Genomic DNA, 16133 nt, shown 5'->3' with positions numbered 1-16133 from the left:
AAGCCTGTATTAAATCTCTTCATCATATAAAGTGAATATGTCTTTTAAGAAGACTTGGATTAAACCAATTTCAAAGCTTGAAATGATGGCTTAGAATAAAAAAAAAATGGATGGTCAAAAAAAAATTTAATATTGAAAGTGGCAGTTTTGCCAGTGGTATTGAAAATGCTTATATATCATGAAATCAAAACTAACCTGTTCAATGTTGGTTGTCTCGTCTTCTCGATGTGTATGTGTGTTTCTGCCTTCACATTATGGATTACCTCTATGTGGATTATTAAAGTCTTATTAATATTCTCTGCCTCGTTTACGTGCTTTTCTCCCGCATCACACTGTGACAAGCGGAAACAACGGCAGACCATTCTTTTTCCAGTGTATACATGGGGCCATGAATTATCAAGCTGGTTGAATGGCACAACAATGGGCCTCGGGATCTTTTCACGGTATCTCTGTGCATTCAAAATGGCATTAATAAAATCCACCTGTGTTCGTTGTTCATAACATACGACGGCTGATACCATAACCCTACTCCCACATGGGCCATTGGATCCACAACATTGACAACAGCAAACCGCTCACCCACATGATGTCATACACGCTGTCTGCCATCTGCCCTGTACAGTGAAAACCGGGAATCATCCATGAAGAGAACACTTTTGCTGCTTTGGAAAGGGGCGGGGCAGTACTGAAATACCATCTGTTTGCCAATCACAACACACAGGGACAGCTAACCAATCACAACACATTTAGTTTTTCATCAAACCTGGAACTACTTGAGCCGTTTGTGCAAGACTGGGGAGAAAGTATATAAATTATGTGGAAAAATAATGCGTTTTTCGAACCAACAAGTGTAAGAGCATGTTCTAGTACAAAATAAATTCTTTGTAAAAAAAAAAAATACAATAGGACCCCTTTAACCACTCCTATCCAACCGTGAATCTGCTTTGAGCAAGAGGTGTGCCACAATAAAACCCCACCCTTTATTCAATATTCCATTCCACTTTAAAATACATCACAAAACTGAAGTCAGTTGCAACTTCCAGTTCACAGGTACTTTGATACTGATATTTTTCAAGGTGTTGAACTTAGAAATTCCAGTATCATGACTACTAATACACATACTTTTGTCAATAAGATAAAACAAGGTTTTGTTCAAAGTAGCTATTATCCACATAGATATGTGATATAAAAAAAAGGTAATTAATTTAATATTGCAGGCTAAAAAGTAACTAGTAACTAGTACTCAACTAGTAGTTTTTGAGAGGAGAATTTTGTACTTTTACTTAAGTACTGTTTTGACAGCAGTGCTTTTATTTGTTATTGGTTATTTCGCCAATGTAACAGTCCTCTTGATGTACGCAACGGTCGCAGAGTTGTCCAGCACGTGCTTGCCTTATAAACACCCTCTGAGTTGGTTCAAGGCAAGACATATAGCTAACATGTAAACCACAGCATGTCTGGAGACCTGTTCCAGGGGCCCCCCTGCCCTGAGAAATGCAAGGTCTAACCACGGGCTGAAGGTTTGGTGGCAGGCCGGTGTGACTTTGACCCGGTGAGTGCTGTGTAGCCACACCCACCTGGGCCATGGATCCAGTGTTGAAGTGGTCTCATATGAAGCAACTGCAGCTGCCATATGTACCACGAACGTCTGAAACTGTTCCAGTGGGACCACCATCCTGCTCTTGAACATATTCACGCAGTTCAACACTGACTGAGCATGTCCCTGAGGATTACCTCAGTCCGCTCCTGTGTAGCCGAGAACTGCTGGACCTTGAGGAACCGAACTTGTCATCATCCCTCATGTCGACCTGACACAGCCACAGGTGGCGCTCTGTCGCAAAGTACACACACCCTATCACAGTAAACTTCCATGTCAATAATCATGTCACAATTAGCATCCTTCACATTTCATTTAACTTCCTACAGTGTTGTAGAGAAAAGAATTACCATGTTGATTTGCCAGTCGTGGGTTTTTTTATGCGGAGAACTCCGCTATTTTTTCATAATGATGCTTTTTAATGTTAATGGCCAAACAGATGGATTATACAATGGGCTGGATTGTGCGCAATATTAGCCATTATAGTTTGCACGGATCCACACTTCAAAAATAGACCTGAAATAGTAGACCATCCAGGGACTTCCGGCATACTCTTTTCAACATACTATGCTTAGAGACACACTTATTCTAAACTCACATACTGTTTAGGATGGATAGTATGAACAATGGGATTCAGGGTTATAGTGCTGCAGAAATGATACATTTTTATAGGTCATGCAACCTGATTGGCATCACCCTGGTTCCTTCAAATGTGTTTTTATACAATAAAAAGAAATAGCATTTTCCACTGGATTTTGGATTAAAGCAGAAAATAAGCTCTGTGACCAACAAACGTTTATGATTCATACATGTTTTGTTCATAAAGAAGCCTTAATATAATCGTCAGAAGTAAAACACCAAATGTACCCTTTCAGAACGCTTTTCAAAAAATTAATTGACTTCAGGATGATGGAACCAGAAGATACAAAAATACATCATCCCTGCAACATTCTGTTGATAGGCCCATTTACAGTACTGCATAGACTGGTAGCTAATAGTGCATTGTGATGTCCACGCCATACCATGTTGACAAATTATGTAATGAGTCTTTCAACAGTCGTGTATGTGGTGTGTGTGTGTATGTGTGTGTTTGTACATGCAGCAATAAATCCCGCCTAATTAAGCACATAGATCAAATGCCCTCTCCATGGACCCGCGCCCTGGCACTTGTTTTAGAACATATGCCATGTTGAATTCATTTCCCTACTACACAGAACAAGACCAGCGAGATGCTTTATGGATCTAACAAAATCACTACACTTCACGTACAGCACATTAAAACATGTACAGGTGCAGAGTTACACAAACACACATGCTGCCTGACATAAGGGTTCTTTAATTATACCGTAGTTGATCCTAATTGGCTTGTGCATTTCTAGACTTGGAAGAGCAAAACCAATCAGGCCCATTAGAGGAGGACTCGGGACAGAAAAGGGTGCGTGTGTGTGTTTTACAAGTTATTTTTAGTTTAAAGATCTCACACGTCCCGTTGTGAAGGGGGTGAAGCAGATTGTGATTAATTAGTTTTGTAATAAAATATGATTGTGTTTAATTTGAGTAATTAGGCCTGTGTGCATACTGTTGAGAATGTTGTCTGGGCGTTGCCTGTATAGAGTGATAGAGATGGTCTGATATGGTTGTTTGTTTGTTTGTTTGTTTATTGTAATACCCTTACATTTAAGGCATTAGGTATCATGAACTAACAATGAACAAAACTTGGTCAATGTTAATTTCTAATATAAGTACTAATATGTTGTATACCATTTATCTACATTTATGAAACATTATTTAACAATGTAAAATAGTATGTTTATAATCTAGCATTAGTTTATAAAACAGGGTTTCCCTAATGAAATCATATAAAAGTAAAATTAAAATAAACAATGTAAAATATGAACAAACAAAATACAAAAAAAAAATATATATATTTGATTTGGTTACCAGGATTTGATTTTTTTTTTGTTTTTGTTTTTGTTTTTTACACCATTAGCCAGCATCAGAGAACCATAAACATGTGATTGTGTTGTTAAATTATTGAATGTCTCTGGGTAATAAATGTTTTTACATTACAATTAAGAGTGATCTGTTAATCAGAGGTGACTGTTTGATATGTCTCCATATGGTAGAAATGTACAGTTCAGTACAGTACAGATTGTACAATTCATGCAGTTAATGTATGTCATGCATTAATTTAAAGGGATAGTTCACCCCAAAAAAATTTGAATTATCCCATGATTTACTCACCCTCAAGTCATCCTAGGTGTACATGACTTTTCCCAGACAAAAACTAATTAAGTTACATTAATAAATGTTCTGGCTCTTTCTAGTTTATAATGGCAGTGAATGTATGTTGAGATTTTGAAGTCCAGTAAAGTGCATGCATCCATCATAAGAAGTGCTCCACATGGCTCCATATTTAAATCTTTATAAACAGTAATCTCTAGGCTCCGCAAACTTCCAACGTGCATTTACTAGAGTGTCGTTCAGGCAGATGACGCAGGTGGAATGTAAACACCATCACAGAAAGCACTCACAAGCAATATTTTTCATGATTGTAGCACCCATAATGCTAATGGTAACTCATAAATAATGATGTGTTTGCAGATTATCCACGACAGGATACGGACGCACATGTCCAGAAGCAGCCTGATGTGGAATTCTTTGCCTGGAGGACTTTACGCACTTCCTGAGTTCTCCAGCGACCTCACCCTCTTCCCCTTCTACTACTCAAAACTTGGTGAGTGTGTGTGTGTGTGCGTGTGTGTGTGTGTGTTTGTGTGTGTGACTTCACCATCTTCGGCTCAATGCCATAAAACTTTGTTGCAGTGCAAATGAAATCATAACTCAGATAGATGTTGGTCTCCCTCCAAGCAGTGTGTGTGTAATCTCATAGTGGATTGTGAACATATGTGTCTGCCATATTCCTTCCTAAATCCGGCCTGTGTGTCTTTGCATGTGCATATAGGGGACTGTAGTGGATTTGTCCCTGGGCTTCACATGTCAGCAGTAAATCTATGTTGCAGGAGTGATAGATGGTTTATTCTCTGCTGTCACATTCGTTGTTAGTCCCACTTTCCATAATTTTGATGATGGGCAGTTAAGACTCCTTGTATGTGGCCATAACTTGAGAGAACTTAAGTGTGGTGTGATATACAGCTTGATTCACTCAGCCAGAGCAACACTAAAATATCCGGCCACCTGTGATACATGCTGTTTTTTAGGCAATGAGAAATCATCCAACATGACCATCGGACTGCGCCAATGGCTTGCTGTGTCCCTGTCTTCCTTGAAACAGTCATTTGTAAATATTTTAGATTTTGTGGCCTGCATACACAATAATGCTCTGTCGTACACAGCTCAGATGAATCTTCTGGTTTGCATTTTTTATATATATTTTTATTTTTCTGAACATGCACAATTTTGACCTTTTATTGTGGCCAGCCTAAGGCACACCTGTGCAATAATCATGCTGTCATGCACCTGTGAGGTGGATGGATTATCTCGGCAAAGGAGAAGTGCTCACTAACACAGATTTAGATACGCTAAATTTATAAATACGCTTTGGTTAAACATAGAATAAAGTACTTTACATGTGCTGTAATATGTTAGTCAACACATCAAAATAAGTGCACTTTTTCAAAACACTACAAAAGATTAAAACATGATTCAACCTCTTAAGACCTTACGCAATTATATTTTTGTGAATTTCTCTGAGACTGTACATGCCAGTTTTCAGAGATACCAAATGATTGGATGTTTCAGACCACTCCCTCTCCTTGGTCATCAATAATGTCTGAAATTAATTTAGTGACACTCTAATGGAAATATGATAATATTTGGTAATTATCATTTAAATCTGTCAAATCTTTTAATTGTGTGTCATTAATCAACATCGCAGGAAAATGTTATGGGGTTTCAAATCCGAAATGACTTCCTGTTACAAAACAGGACGTTAATTTCATATGAGGACACCGGGACTAAAAGCGTGTTTATTATGCACTTTAGGAGAAATAACAAATGAACAGGGAAAGAAATTATGTTTCAAAATTTTATGAGATATTATATATTATTATGCAAATCTTATTACTTCGATTATTACACTTATTTTTTTTTCATTACGTTGCCCCAAAAACACATATACACATTATATTTAGTTTATACATTTGTATATAATGAGAAAACCCATTTATGGACATTTTGTAGAATGTAATATATATATATGTATATGTGTGTGTGTGTGTGTGTGTGTGTGTGTGTGTGTGTGTGCGTGTGTGTGTGCGTGTGTGCGTGTGTTTTTTTACATTGTTTCTAAAGCTCTAAACAAAGTAAAGACATTGGTAAAAAAGCTATTTGTTTCCTAAAACGTTTTTCTCTGGTATTAAGAGGTTAAAACTATGGGCCCTATTTTAATAATCTAAACGCAAAGTGTAAAGCACACGGCGCAGGTGTACTCAGGGCTTGTCCAAATCCACTTTTGCTATTTTAACGATGGAAAAATGGTTGGCGCGCCCCGGCACATGGTCTAAACGGGGTTCTCTTAATGAGTAATAAGTGTTTTTTGGGCGTAACGTGCAATAAGCCAATCAGAGTCTCATCTTTCATTCCCTTTAAGAGCCAGTTGCGCTCATGTCATGACGGATTTGCTCGGAGCAAATAGATAGCCTAATTCTGATACATGTGTTGACTATCTATTATGACATGTAGGCATTTATATATATAGTCATTTATATATAAAATGTAAAAGTTTCATATCTTTGATCAATTCATTTTACTAGTTTTATCCTTTTTTTTGTTCTTTTCTTTGTAGTAACCTTTATTGTGGTGTAATAGAGACTTAATGTAGCTGTCAGGTTTCTGGAGTTGCAGTCGCAAACGTAGATAAATGAAGCGAATCCCTGCGGAGAAACAAAGATAAACAGGTGTTCTCTTTGAACGGCTGCCATAAAGCAAACAGATACAAATGCAGAGAGATGTTACACACCGAAGGCTGATTCCGCTGTAGACTGATTTCATTAAGGCTAATCTGACGTTCGCAGTCTGTGAAAACTGCATTTGTATGTGCTTCACGATTTAAGCAAAAGAAATTCACCTGCAAATAAAGATTTTCCAAAACAAATCACTAAAGTTCTGCTATCTATGTCTGTGATTTCTGCAGGTAAGAGTCCGTCTCAGGAGTTTACAGCTGTCATTCAAGCGGTCACACCTCTACAGTCCCAACAGCAGCCCATATTCAAACTGATCCATGCGGTCGCCAAGTCCAAGTTCTGTGCACAGGTGAGAATATGACTGCAAATGATCACACACGATAATAACTCTTCCATTATTATCTGTGGTGCAAATATACATCATGTTACGGGTCATTCACACTGCCAGTGATTGTTTGCTGGAGGTCACATTGTTGTTTAGAGTTCTTTCTTTATTGGCAGCCTGCACACCTGGTTATATTAAATCACAAATGAGATGTAAATAAATAAGTAAAACTCACCAAAAGAAAGAAAAAAAGAAAAAGAAAGAAAATCGTCTTATTTTTCTCACTCACAAGTCATCTCAAACTCATATGACTTTTTTTCTTCTTTATAATGATTTGTGTAGGGTGCTTTTTAACAATCAGCCAATCAATCAATCACTCAATAAAACAGAAAAGTTGAAGTTTCCTAATACAACTTGTTTGCATAATATTTCATAATATAATGCAACATAATATTGATAATATTTCAAGTCCTTTGATGGTATTGTGTGAGGAAAAGATTAAATCACTGAAAATATTAAATGTAACATATTCACAAAGTGGTGCATTTTACGGTGCCTTTTATTAAATATAATTTTTTGTTGACTAATAGTCGTTTACTTTAAGCATCAGTCGACTAATAGCCTAATAAGCGCTCAAGCGCATGCATAAAGCTTGCCACAGCACACCAGCAGAAGTAATGATTATGAATGTGTCAAGGAAAAACTGTAAGATTAAACAGCATTAACAGTTTACTAATCTATTGATAAACTAGTGTTTTCTGTGTTTTCGGCTTAAAGGTGCTGTATTTAAGATTTTGAAGCATAAAAAGCATAAAAAAATATCATAATTTGTTTGCAGATATTTAGGAAATATGCTACGTTAGCATACTTGTTCATCTGAAAATCAATGCTACAGTCCTTTGAAAAGTGCGTTCCAGGCCGGAATGTCAGTCTTTGTTTTGGTTTGTGAAACCCGCCCACTGCCAGTTTACCCAATTGTATTTTGGCACCCTGGGTTGCCAAGTGATGAAAAACAAACCGTATTTCATTTGATTCATCATCAAGCGTGCTCGTTCCTGTTGGTGATGCATAACCTGTGTCGTGTGCATCAAGTCTGAGGAGGAGAGGCCGGGTGAAAAAAAACCCTCTCTGGTATTTTGAATTTGGACTGCAATACCTAGTTCAACCACTTGGTGTCAATCCTACATACCGCACCTTTAAGAGATTCAGCAACACTGACTCGGCATGTCCTAATGTTTTGATTTTTAGTTTTACTTAACTATATTAACCTTGTAGCAAAAACATAAAATCATAGGTTTAGAACAATATGAGATTGAGTAGGTTATTTTCCATTTTGTATGTGCTATTACTTTTACATTCTGGAGGGAAAGTGTTGGTATGTTAATTAGAGCACTGCCTAATGCATCATATCATGAACAAGATGAATGATTATCAATGCATGAATCAAACTCATTTAGAAAGCCCACAAATTGTGAAATGGTTTTCCAAACATCATTTTTTATTATGTCCCTGTATGTGGACTGCAACTAATCAAGTAAAACTAGTTAAACGTCTGGCTGTGTGAAAGTAGCATACATTCAATCTGACCACAGTATCTGACAAGTGACAGATCATGTTAGCTTCACTGTCTGTGTTCCTTATTGGTCACAGCTTCTTTGCATAATGTTTATATTTTTTAAACAACTTATGTTCAGCTTATTGCATATATTCAGTATATATTAGATAATTACTAAAATGAATAATATTCAGATAATGCATTCCCTTGTTAAAAAGCATACACTTTTGCATACGTACCTTAAAAAGTGTTAAGTATGAAAATAATTCATATTAAAATAATACACTGAGAATATAAATGTGAAATTAATTAAATTTGTATGAGCACTTAATTGCATGTTATTTACAATTAAAGCTGCGGTAGGGAACATTTGACGCTCTAGCGGTTAATAAACAGAACTGCTTGCGTCTTGCGGAAGAACATCTTAGCCGGAACTACTTCTCTCTGTTTATGTCTATGAAGAATCACAAAGGTACTGGGTTACTCCGCCACGGTGCCCCCGAAGCAATCTAAAATAGTCCGGATATAAACACTTATTATAGGTGCACAATAGTGATTCAGGACAAGCCAAAAACACGGTTTGGAAAATGGATGCATGGTGTACTCGCTTATTATATACATTTTTCTACATTTTGAACACAAACAAAGTTACGGACCGCAGCTCTGATTGGTTGTTTCTTACCGGGAGCGATGTATTTCTGCAAATGGCAATAGGACCACTGGGAGGAGCCAGAGGAGCTTGATTTTTTCATAGATTATCTGTCTCATATTCCACTGTCAGGACATAATGACAGGTTTAATAAATATGTAAAAAATATTTTTTTACAAAAGTTCCCTACAGCACCTTTAAATGTATACATTGTATGACGTGCAGTTTTTTTTGGTACAGCATTGCTTTAACAGTGCAAAAGGTTGTGGGTTCGATTCCCAGGGAACACACATACTGTAATTAATAAAAATGTGTAGCCTGAATGCACTGTATGTCTGCTAAATGCATAAATATATTCTACAAATGCCCCTGATTAACACAGTTACTAAAAATGAGAAGTCTCTTGATAATTTCTAGTTTGTTGTACATTAGTCTACAGTAGTTGCTCTAACGCCTATTTTCTGGACTAGTAAATGAGTATGGGATTTTTTTGAGAAATTTAGATTACCTTTTGCATGTGGGCTGTAAAAATGTGTTGCAATCTAACAATGAAAATTCATGTTTTGCATGCATATGGAAATGTGCAGTGAAGCTCATGTGTTTTAATGTGGTTTCAGATTTTAGTGTTGTGGAACTGTGAGAAGCCTCCACCACCCAGAAACAAGTGGCCCTCCATCACAACACCCTTCTCCGTCATTGAGGGCAAAAGAAAGGTGCGAAGAGAGAAAGATGATGAAATGAATAGAAGAACTGTGTGTTGGTTTAAATTCTTCATATGCAGTTCTTTGCACAACTACACGCAAGCAACAAACATTATGCACACATTAACACATACTAGCTTTTTAGATAAATGTTTTATTTTATGTAAATGTAATTATTACAGATATTAGATATGGCCTATATTATAGATACTTTGAATTTTAGAATTAAAATAATAGTAATTTAGTGTATTTATTTATTATTATTATTGTTTTTTATATATATATATATATATATATATATATATATAATTTGAACAATCTTCAAATTCCCCAAGCAAGGTTTTGCCATGTTTAGTTTACTTCTGGGGACATATTTGTACATAAAGTGCAGGTAAGTAAAGTAAAACTCAGACTTTCTGGTGGGAAAGAACCACATAACAGGCCAGATGTCACCATTTAAAATCACTGAAATGATTTGAAATAAATTGTGTGAGTGTGATATCTGCACAGCTGTGTGTGGGTGGTTATGTGAATACTCTGAATGTATCTTATCATTAGCACCTTTCAGACTTTGTCTGCTCAGCGTCATCCCTCTTTGCACGTTTCACTCATTTACATCTTCTTGTCATGTGTTATTTTTATTGTTAGCCCGAGCAACTTAATGTGATGGATTACTCTGTCTCCTCACTTATCTGTAGTTGTTTTATCTCATATGAAAATGTAGCTATTTATGATGGAAAATGTGAGGAAAAAAATATCTTAGGAGGAACATTATATTTAACTCACTATTTTGTGAAATTAAGACATTTGAGTGCTATCTATGAGCACATTTACACTAGATTTGTGATTTTTTTTTTGTAAAGTCCTTAAAACACTCTCGATAGGTCCAATAGTGAGCATACGTACAGCACAGAAAAATTCAAAATGTTCTTTATTTAAACTGAACAGCTACAAAAAAAAGTTTGTCAGGCATTGCAATGGCACCTGTAAAGGGGTGCGATATATTAAGCAGTAAGTGAACAGTACATTATTGAATTTAATGTGTTGGAAGCAGGATAAACCTGTGAAATAAAAAGATCTGAATGATTTTGACAAGGGTCAAATAATGATGGCTAGACAACACGGTCAGAGCATCTAATGGCAAGTCTTTTGGGATGTTCCCATTATGCAGTGGTTCGTTCCTGTCAAAAGTGATGCAAGGAATGATAACTGGTGATCCAGCATCAGGGTTCATGAGCAGCCACATGGGGCGAGAAGGTTACTCCATCTGGACTGATCGCACAGAAGAACGACTAGCTCAAATTACTTTAAAAAAAAAAGCAGAACGCTGGCCATGATGGAAAGGTATCAGAATGCACAGTGCATCACAGTTTGTTGCATGTCATGCTGCGTAGCTACAGTCTGGTCAGGGTGACCATGATGACCCCTGTCCACCACTGAATGTGACTACAATGGGCACATGAGTGTCTGATCGGGACCATGGAGCAATAGAGGAAGGTTGTCTGGTCTGATGGATCACATTTTCTTTTAGCTCATGTGGATAGCCAGGTGTGTATGCATCCTGTTGTGGTCCCAGACAGAATGTGATTTATGAGGACTCTCCATAGGCATAAGGGTTTTTATACTGTACAAACTGTATTTTCCATCCCCTTACCCTAACCCCAAACCTACAGTACCACTCACACAAAAGATTCAGCATTTATTTATTTATTTATTTTCAGAAAAACACCATGGTACTGTATGTGAAACAGGAAGTGTATGGATACATTAATTTCTGACCCTGGTGGAAATACAGTGGGGAAAAAAAGAATATATATTAATGTTGTTTGCACATGTAATTTAAGTGTAATATGGAACACTTCCAAAACAGTATGCCTTAATTTCACACAGCAAAGCAATTTGTGTGTGTGTGTGTGTGTGTGTGTGTGTGTCTGTAGAGGTGGAAAGAGTACAAAAATATTCTACTCATATTCATTTCCTTCGAGTTCAACTTCAGAATATGACGGGATTTCATTTTCAGCATCACTAACGCCTGTTTTGTGCGTCTGCATCTTTCTTATGATTCTAGCACCAGTTTGCCCTACTGCTCATTATTTACTGCAGTAGTTTCCAGGGAGCATTTTTTTTTGTTTTTTTTTTACTCCGTAATTAATGTTTTAAAATGTAGCGAAGTACAATACTTCAAACAAAATATACTTAAATAAAAGTAAAATTACAGATTTTAAAAATTACTTTAAAAAGTAGAAGTACACAAAGTAGCTACTCAATTACATTAATGCAACTAAATGTAATTCGTTACTTTCCACCTCTGTTTGTGTGTGTGTGTGTGTGTGTGTGTGTGTGTGTGTGTGTGTGTGTGTGTGCTGTTGTTTTTGTGACACATCAGGACACAACTCTGTATAATGATATGGGTATGACACAGGTATTACAAGGAGAGGGTGACTTATGAGGACATAACCCATGTCCCCATTTTTCTAAACGCTTATAAATCATACAGAATGAGTTTTTTTGAGAAAGTAAAAATGCACAAAGTTTCCTGTGAGGGTTCGGGTTAGGTGTAGGGGTTGGTGAAGGGCCATATAATATACAGTTTGTACAGTATAAAAACCATTACGCCTATGGGATGAAGCCACTTTTCACAAAAACAAACGTGTGTGTGTGTGTGTGTGTGTGTGTGTGTGTGTGTGTGTGTGTGTGTGTGTGTGAGTATATTTCTCATAAATCCACATGACAGTTTGTTATTGTACTATCCTTTAAAACTACACTGACAGACATGAGTATCTCAGTAAAGCACATTTATCTAGAGAATACATGTGATTTATCTAGCTTTGTTGTTATGTGGCACTAAAAAGTCATATTAGACACTGCATTCTGTTCTGTTGCTCACTGTCAACATCCAAATGGTAATATAACTGATGATCAAACTGATTATAGAATGCAGTGGACTAAAGCCTGTTATTTCGATCAGCTCTGCACATCTGCCATAGCAACCTTGATAATCTCTGCATATGTTACCTTGGAGATTCACATCTGCACACATCTGTTATTGTAGTATGAGCTATTTTTAGCCACTAACATAAACAAAAAATTTTAAATTAAAACTTGTATTCTTGGACAGAATAAGCTGCAAATTGGACCAGACATTATGCTGATATGGTTATAGAAGACTTAGCAATATCTAGTCAGAAAAAAAAATGACAAAGGAGAAAGTTCAGGGGTCACCTAGACCACTTAAAAGTGCCTTTAAATACACTAAATGGTTTTCAAACCATCTAGATCAGAAATGCGCACATAGTCCATGAAATGCAGATACTTACTTTGAAGGGAGTGTGAATTAATGCGTCAAACAAGTGTGAAATAGATAATCAAAGTTTTAATCAAAAGCAATTTGTCAAAATTAAATCATATTGTGACTAATAAGCTATCAAACGCCACATCCAAATCATAACACGCTTTTATCTGAGTCTTAATAAAGATAAATTGGAGCTGTTTAATACTGAGATAAAAGCTTAATAGAGAAGCGTGAACTTGGTTTGCACTAGAAGTGTAATCTCTAGAGGTCATAAGAGTTCATCCCAGAGGGTGTGTGTGTGTGTGTGTGTGTGTGTGTGTGTGTGTGTGTGTGTGTGTGTTTGGGCCTGTGCGTGTGAGTGAGTCCTGTCCTGTGACATCTTATTGAGGTTTGTTAGACATGTTTTATGTCATAAACAGAAAGATAGAAATGAAAAAGGCAGAGTGTGAGTTTATTTGCATGCGCTGTATAGGTTTATTTATAGGAAAGTTTGTTTCTGCCTCAGAATAAGAAAAATATTAAAAGGTAATTCAGTTTAGATTTCACAGTTCTAGCTTTCTCTGATATGAAAACTCAGAAACTCTCAATTCAGAGAAAAGTCAAGAATTAGCTCAAATCAGCACAGAACAGTTTGCACAGCAATTTGTGCAACAGGTCGGTTTATTCATCATACTTTACTGCAATTTGCTATACTATTTTTAAAAGTGTAGATTGCCAATATACAAGCTAATTGTTAGTTAAACTACAGTTAACCTACTATTTTGATAAAGTAATTTGCTACATTACGAGCTACAAACATAAAACAGCTAACCACATTGAAGATCAAATATAACGTTATAAATAAATATAACTATTCAATTAAATAAATGATACGAGTGAAAAGATGTAGACCAGGGACTTGGCTCCATCTGTTAATTGAATTTAAATACACATGGCACAGAGGTAGACCAGTGAAGAAAGCTACTGGCTAAACTGGATTTCAGCATTGTTTTCCTTAGCGGCTGTGCTTAAATTAGCATGCTAAACTGTTTGCATAGTAAAACCTGGCAGGGCATTTTCTTAAAGCACTTCTGCCATGCTGTGAAGTCTTTAGTTTCACAGCTCTATATTGTGCCATAACGCTGACATTTTTGAGTGTTTTTTTTTTTTTGGTCCTATAAGAGCTACATCTATAAAATGCTTCAGAAATGTCTTGAAACCCCTACGTTGTGTTCAATTCCATTCATCTGAACGCCATCCAGCTATTTTTGATCAGACCTTAAGACCTTAAGGAACCTGTCTAATCGGGGGCAGGTGAACCAGACACCAACCCAATGTCTAAGGCTTCTATAAAACATCTCTATTTAAAAAAAAAAAATGTAATACTGACCATCTCTAAAATACATATAATGCAAGAGAAGAGGCGAGGAAACAGAGAGAGACAGAAAAGGGCAGACAGTCCCTGTGGAAGATTATGTGAGCTTTACAGTTAAATAAAGCGTGTCTTGAGGGAAAAGGAGTGATATCAGAGGAAGAAGCCATGTGTCAACAAAAAGACAGCTGGCCTCCCAGATAACTATAGTCCTTTCCAGAGCCCCTACCTATATGAGAGAATACTCAAAATGATAAATGCAGTGATATTCATATATTACATGCCGCAGTCACAGCATCTGTGACATATAATAATGCATTTTTTATTTTTATTTTTTTATAATCTATATAAAATGGAATTCAAAAGGGCAGGGCATCTTTTAAATCCACTAGAAATACACAAAGTAAGTTTTATATGCCTTATTGTTCCCATCTGCAAAGTGAGGTGGATTTTAAACACAGTTTGAAACATGACATTGTGATCCAATGTTTTATGCATCAATGATTTATACGGCTTGTACACATTTAATATCTTTACTAATGACACAGACTCAGCAGTCATTGTATTCTATTCTCTAGTTCATTCTGAATCTTCATTGGCCCCTCTGGTGCTTCAGAGCTTGTTACACTAATGAGAATACATCCCTGGACCAGCGCTTACTTACTTGTAGAGTTATTTCATGTCTCTTCGCATGAACAGTTTTATTAATTATTCACTGGTATTAATGAAGAGTCAATACTGTAATTAGGTTTGAACCTCCTCTGTAGTCTCCATTTACTTGAATTGATTAAAACTGTGTCCTCCTAATGCTGTGGCAGACTGACTGTGGGAAACTGTGATTTAAAGTTGTTATATTAATGTATATGTATTTATAAAGCCATTTGTAATGTCATTAAAGTCCCTATTGGTGTAATGTCCCAATCATTTTGCCTATATAGTATAATTTGAAAAATGATTGTCTGCACAATGGAAGTTAGCCAAACTATTGGTTACCAACATTTTTTTAAATATCTTCTTTTGTGTTCCACAGAAAGAATAAAAATTGTCATACAGGTTTGAAATAACATCAGGGAGAGTAAATAATGACAGAATATTACATAACTTGCTGTCAGCTGGTTTTCAGACAAAACTCTTCTGACTGGTTTTGGATACTAAACAAAACGGATATACTCAGAAGGGATCTGATAAAGAGACTGAATCCATTTTTCTTGGTGTCGAGACGTGATCTTAAATTTTTTGCCGTATGTTGGCACGCTTTAACTTTTGTTGACAGAATCGAACATTTGTAGACATGATGTCAGGGTTTTTATTTTATTATTATTATTATTTTAGCTGTGGAAGGAGACTTTTTACACCATGTTATGTCATCATCTCTCTGGAGCGCTGTGGCAGTGATGAATGGCTAATCACAGAGGTAATGATGGGTAAACACAGCTCCCCTTCTCTCTATCTCTGATATCAAAAACTCGCACTGTTGGCTAAACATGTGTTCTGTGGCCAGTCAACCTCTAAATGGCTTGGCTGTATAAACAGAACCTTCAGAGAAACCTGTAATGCATCGTATTATGGTGGTTAATCAGCGAGTTACATCGTTGTACGGGAAAAGCACCCCAGCTCAGTTCAGTTCTCTTCCAATAGTGTCTGTGCAGTCAAGTCAACAATGTTGCTAGACCGTGACAACCTGTGACTATCCACAAATAATTATTCTCTGATCGCTTGGAAGTCTAAAATGCAGCAC

At 36.5% G+C, this 16133-nt stretch overlaps 1 protein-coding gene across 1 annotated transcript in view; it reads left to right on the top strand.

The window, feature by feature from the left end:
* LOC113063437 (exostosin-1-like) overlaps window positions 1-16133 on the top strand; it is a 278536-nt gene that overhangs the window by 249616 nt on the left and 12787 nt on the right. Inside the window, exons 6-8 of the mRNA XM_026233824.1 lie at window positions 4202-4334; window positions 6753-6871; window positions 9669-9764. Of these exons, the coding sequence (XP_026089609.1) occupies window positions 4202-4334; window positions 6753-6871; window positions 9669-9764 (348 nt within the window). The remainder of the gene's footprint in view (window positions 1-4201; window positions 4335-6752; window positions 6872-9668; window positions 9765-16133) is intronic.

Source organism: Carassius auratus, chromosome 45, assembly GCF_003368295.1.
Source record: "Carassius auratus strain Wakin chromosome 45, ASM336829v1, whole genome shotgun sequence".
In the NCBI taxonomy this organism is placed as follows: domain Eukaryota; kingdom Metazoa; phylum Chordata; class Actinopteri; order Cypriniformes; family Cyprinidae; genus Carassius; species Carassius auratus.
The sequence above is the reverse complement of the archived record's forward strand: the minus strand, read 5'-3'. Positions and strand labels throughout refer to the sequence as shown.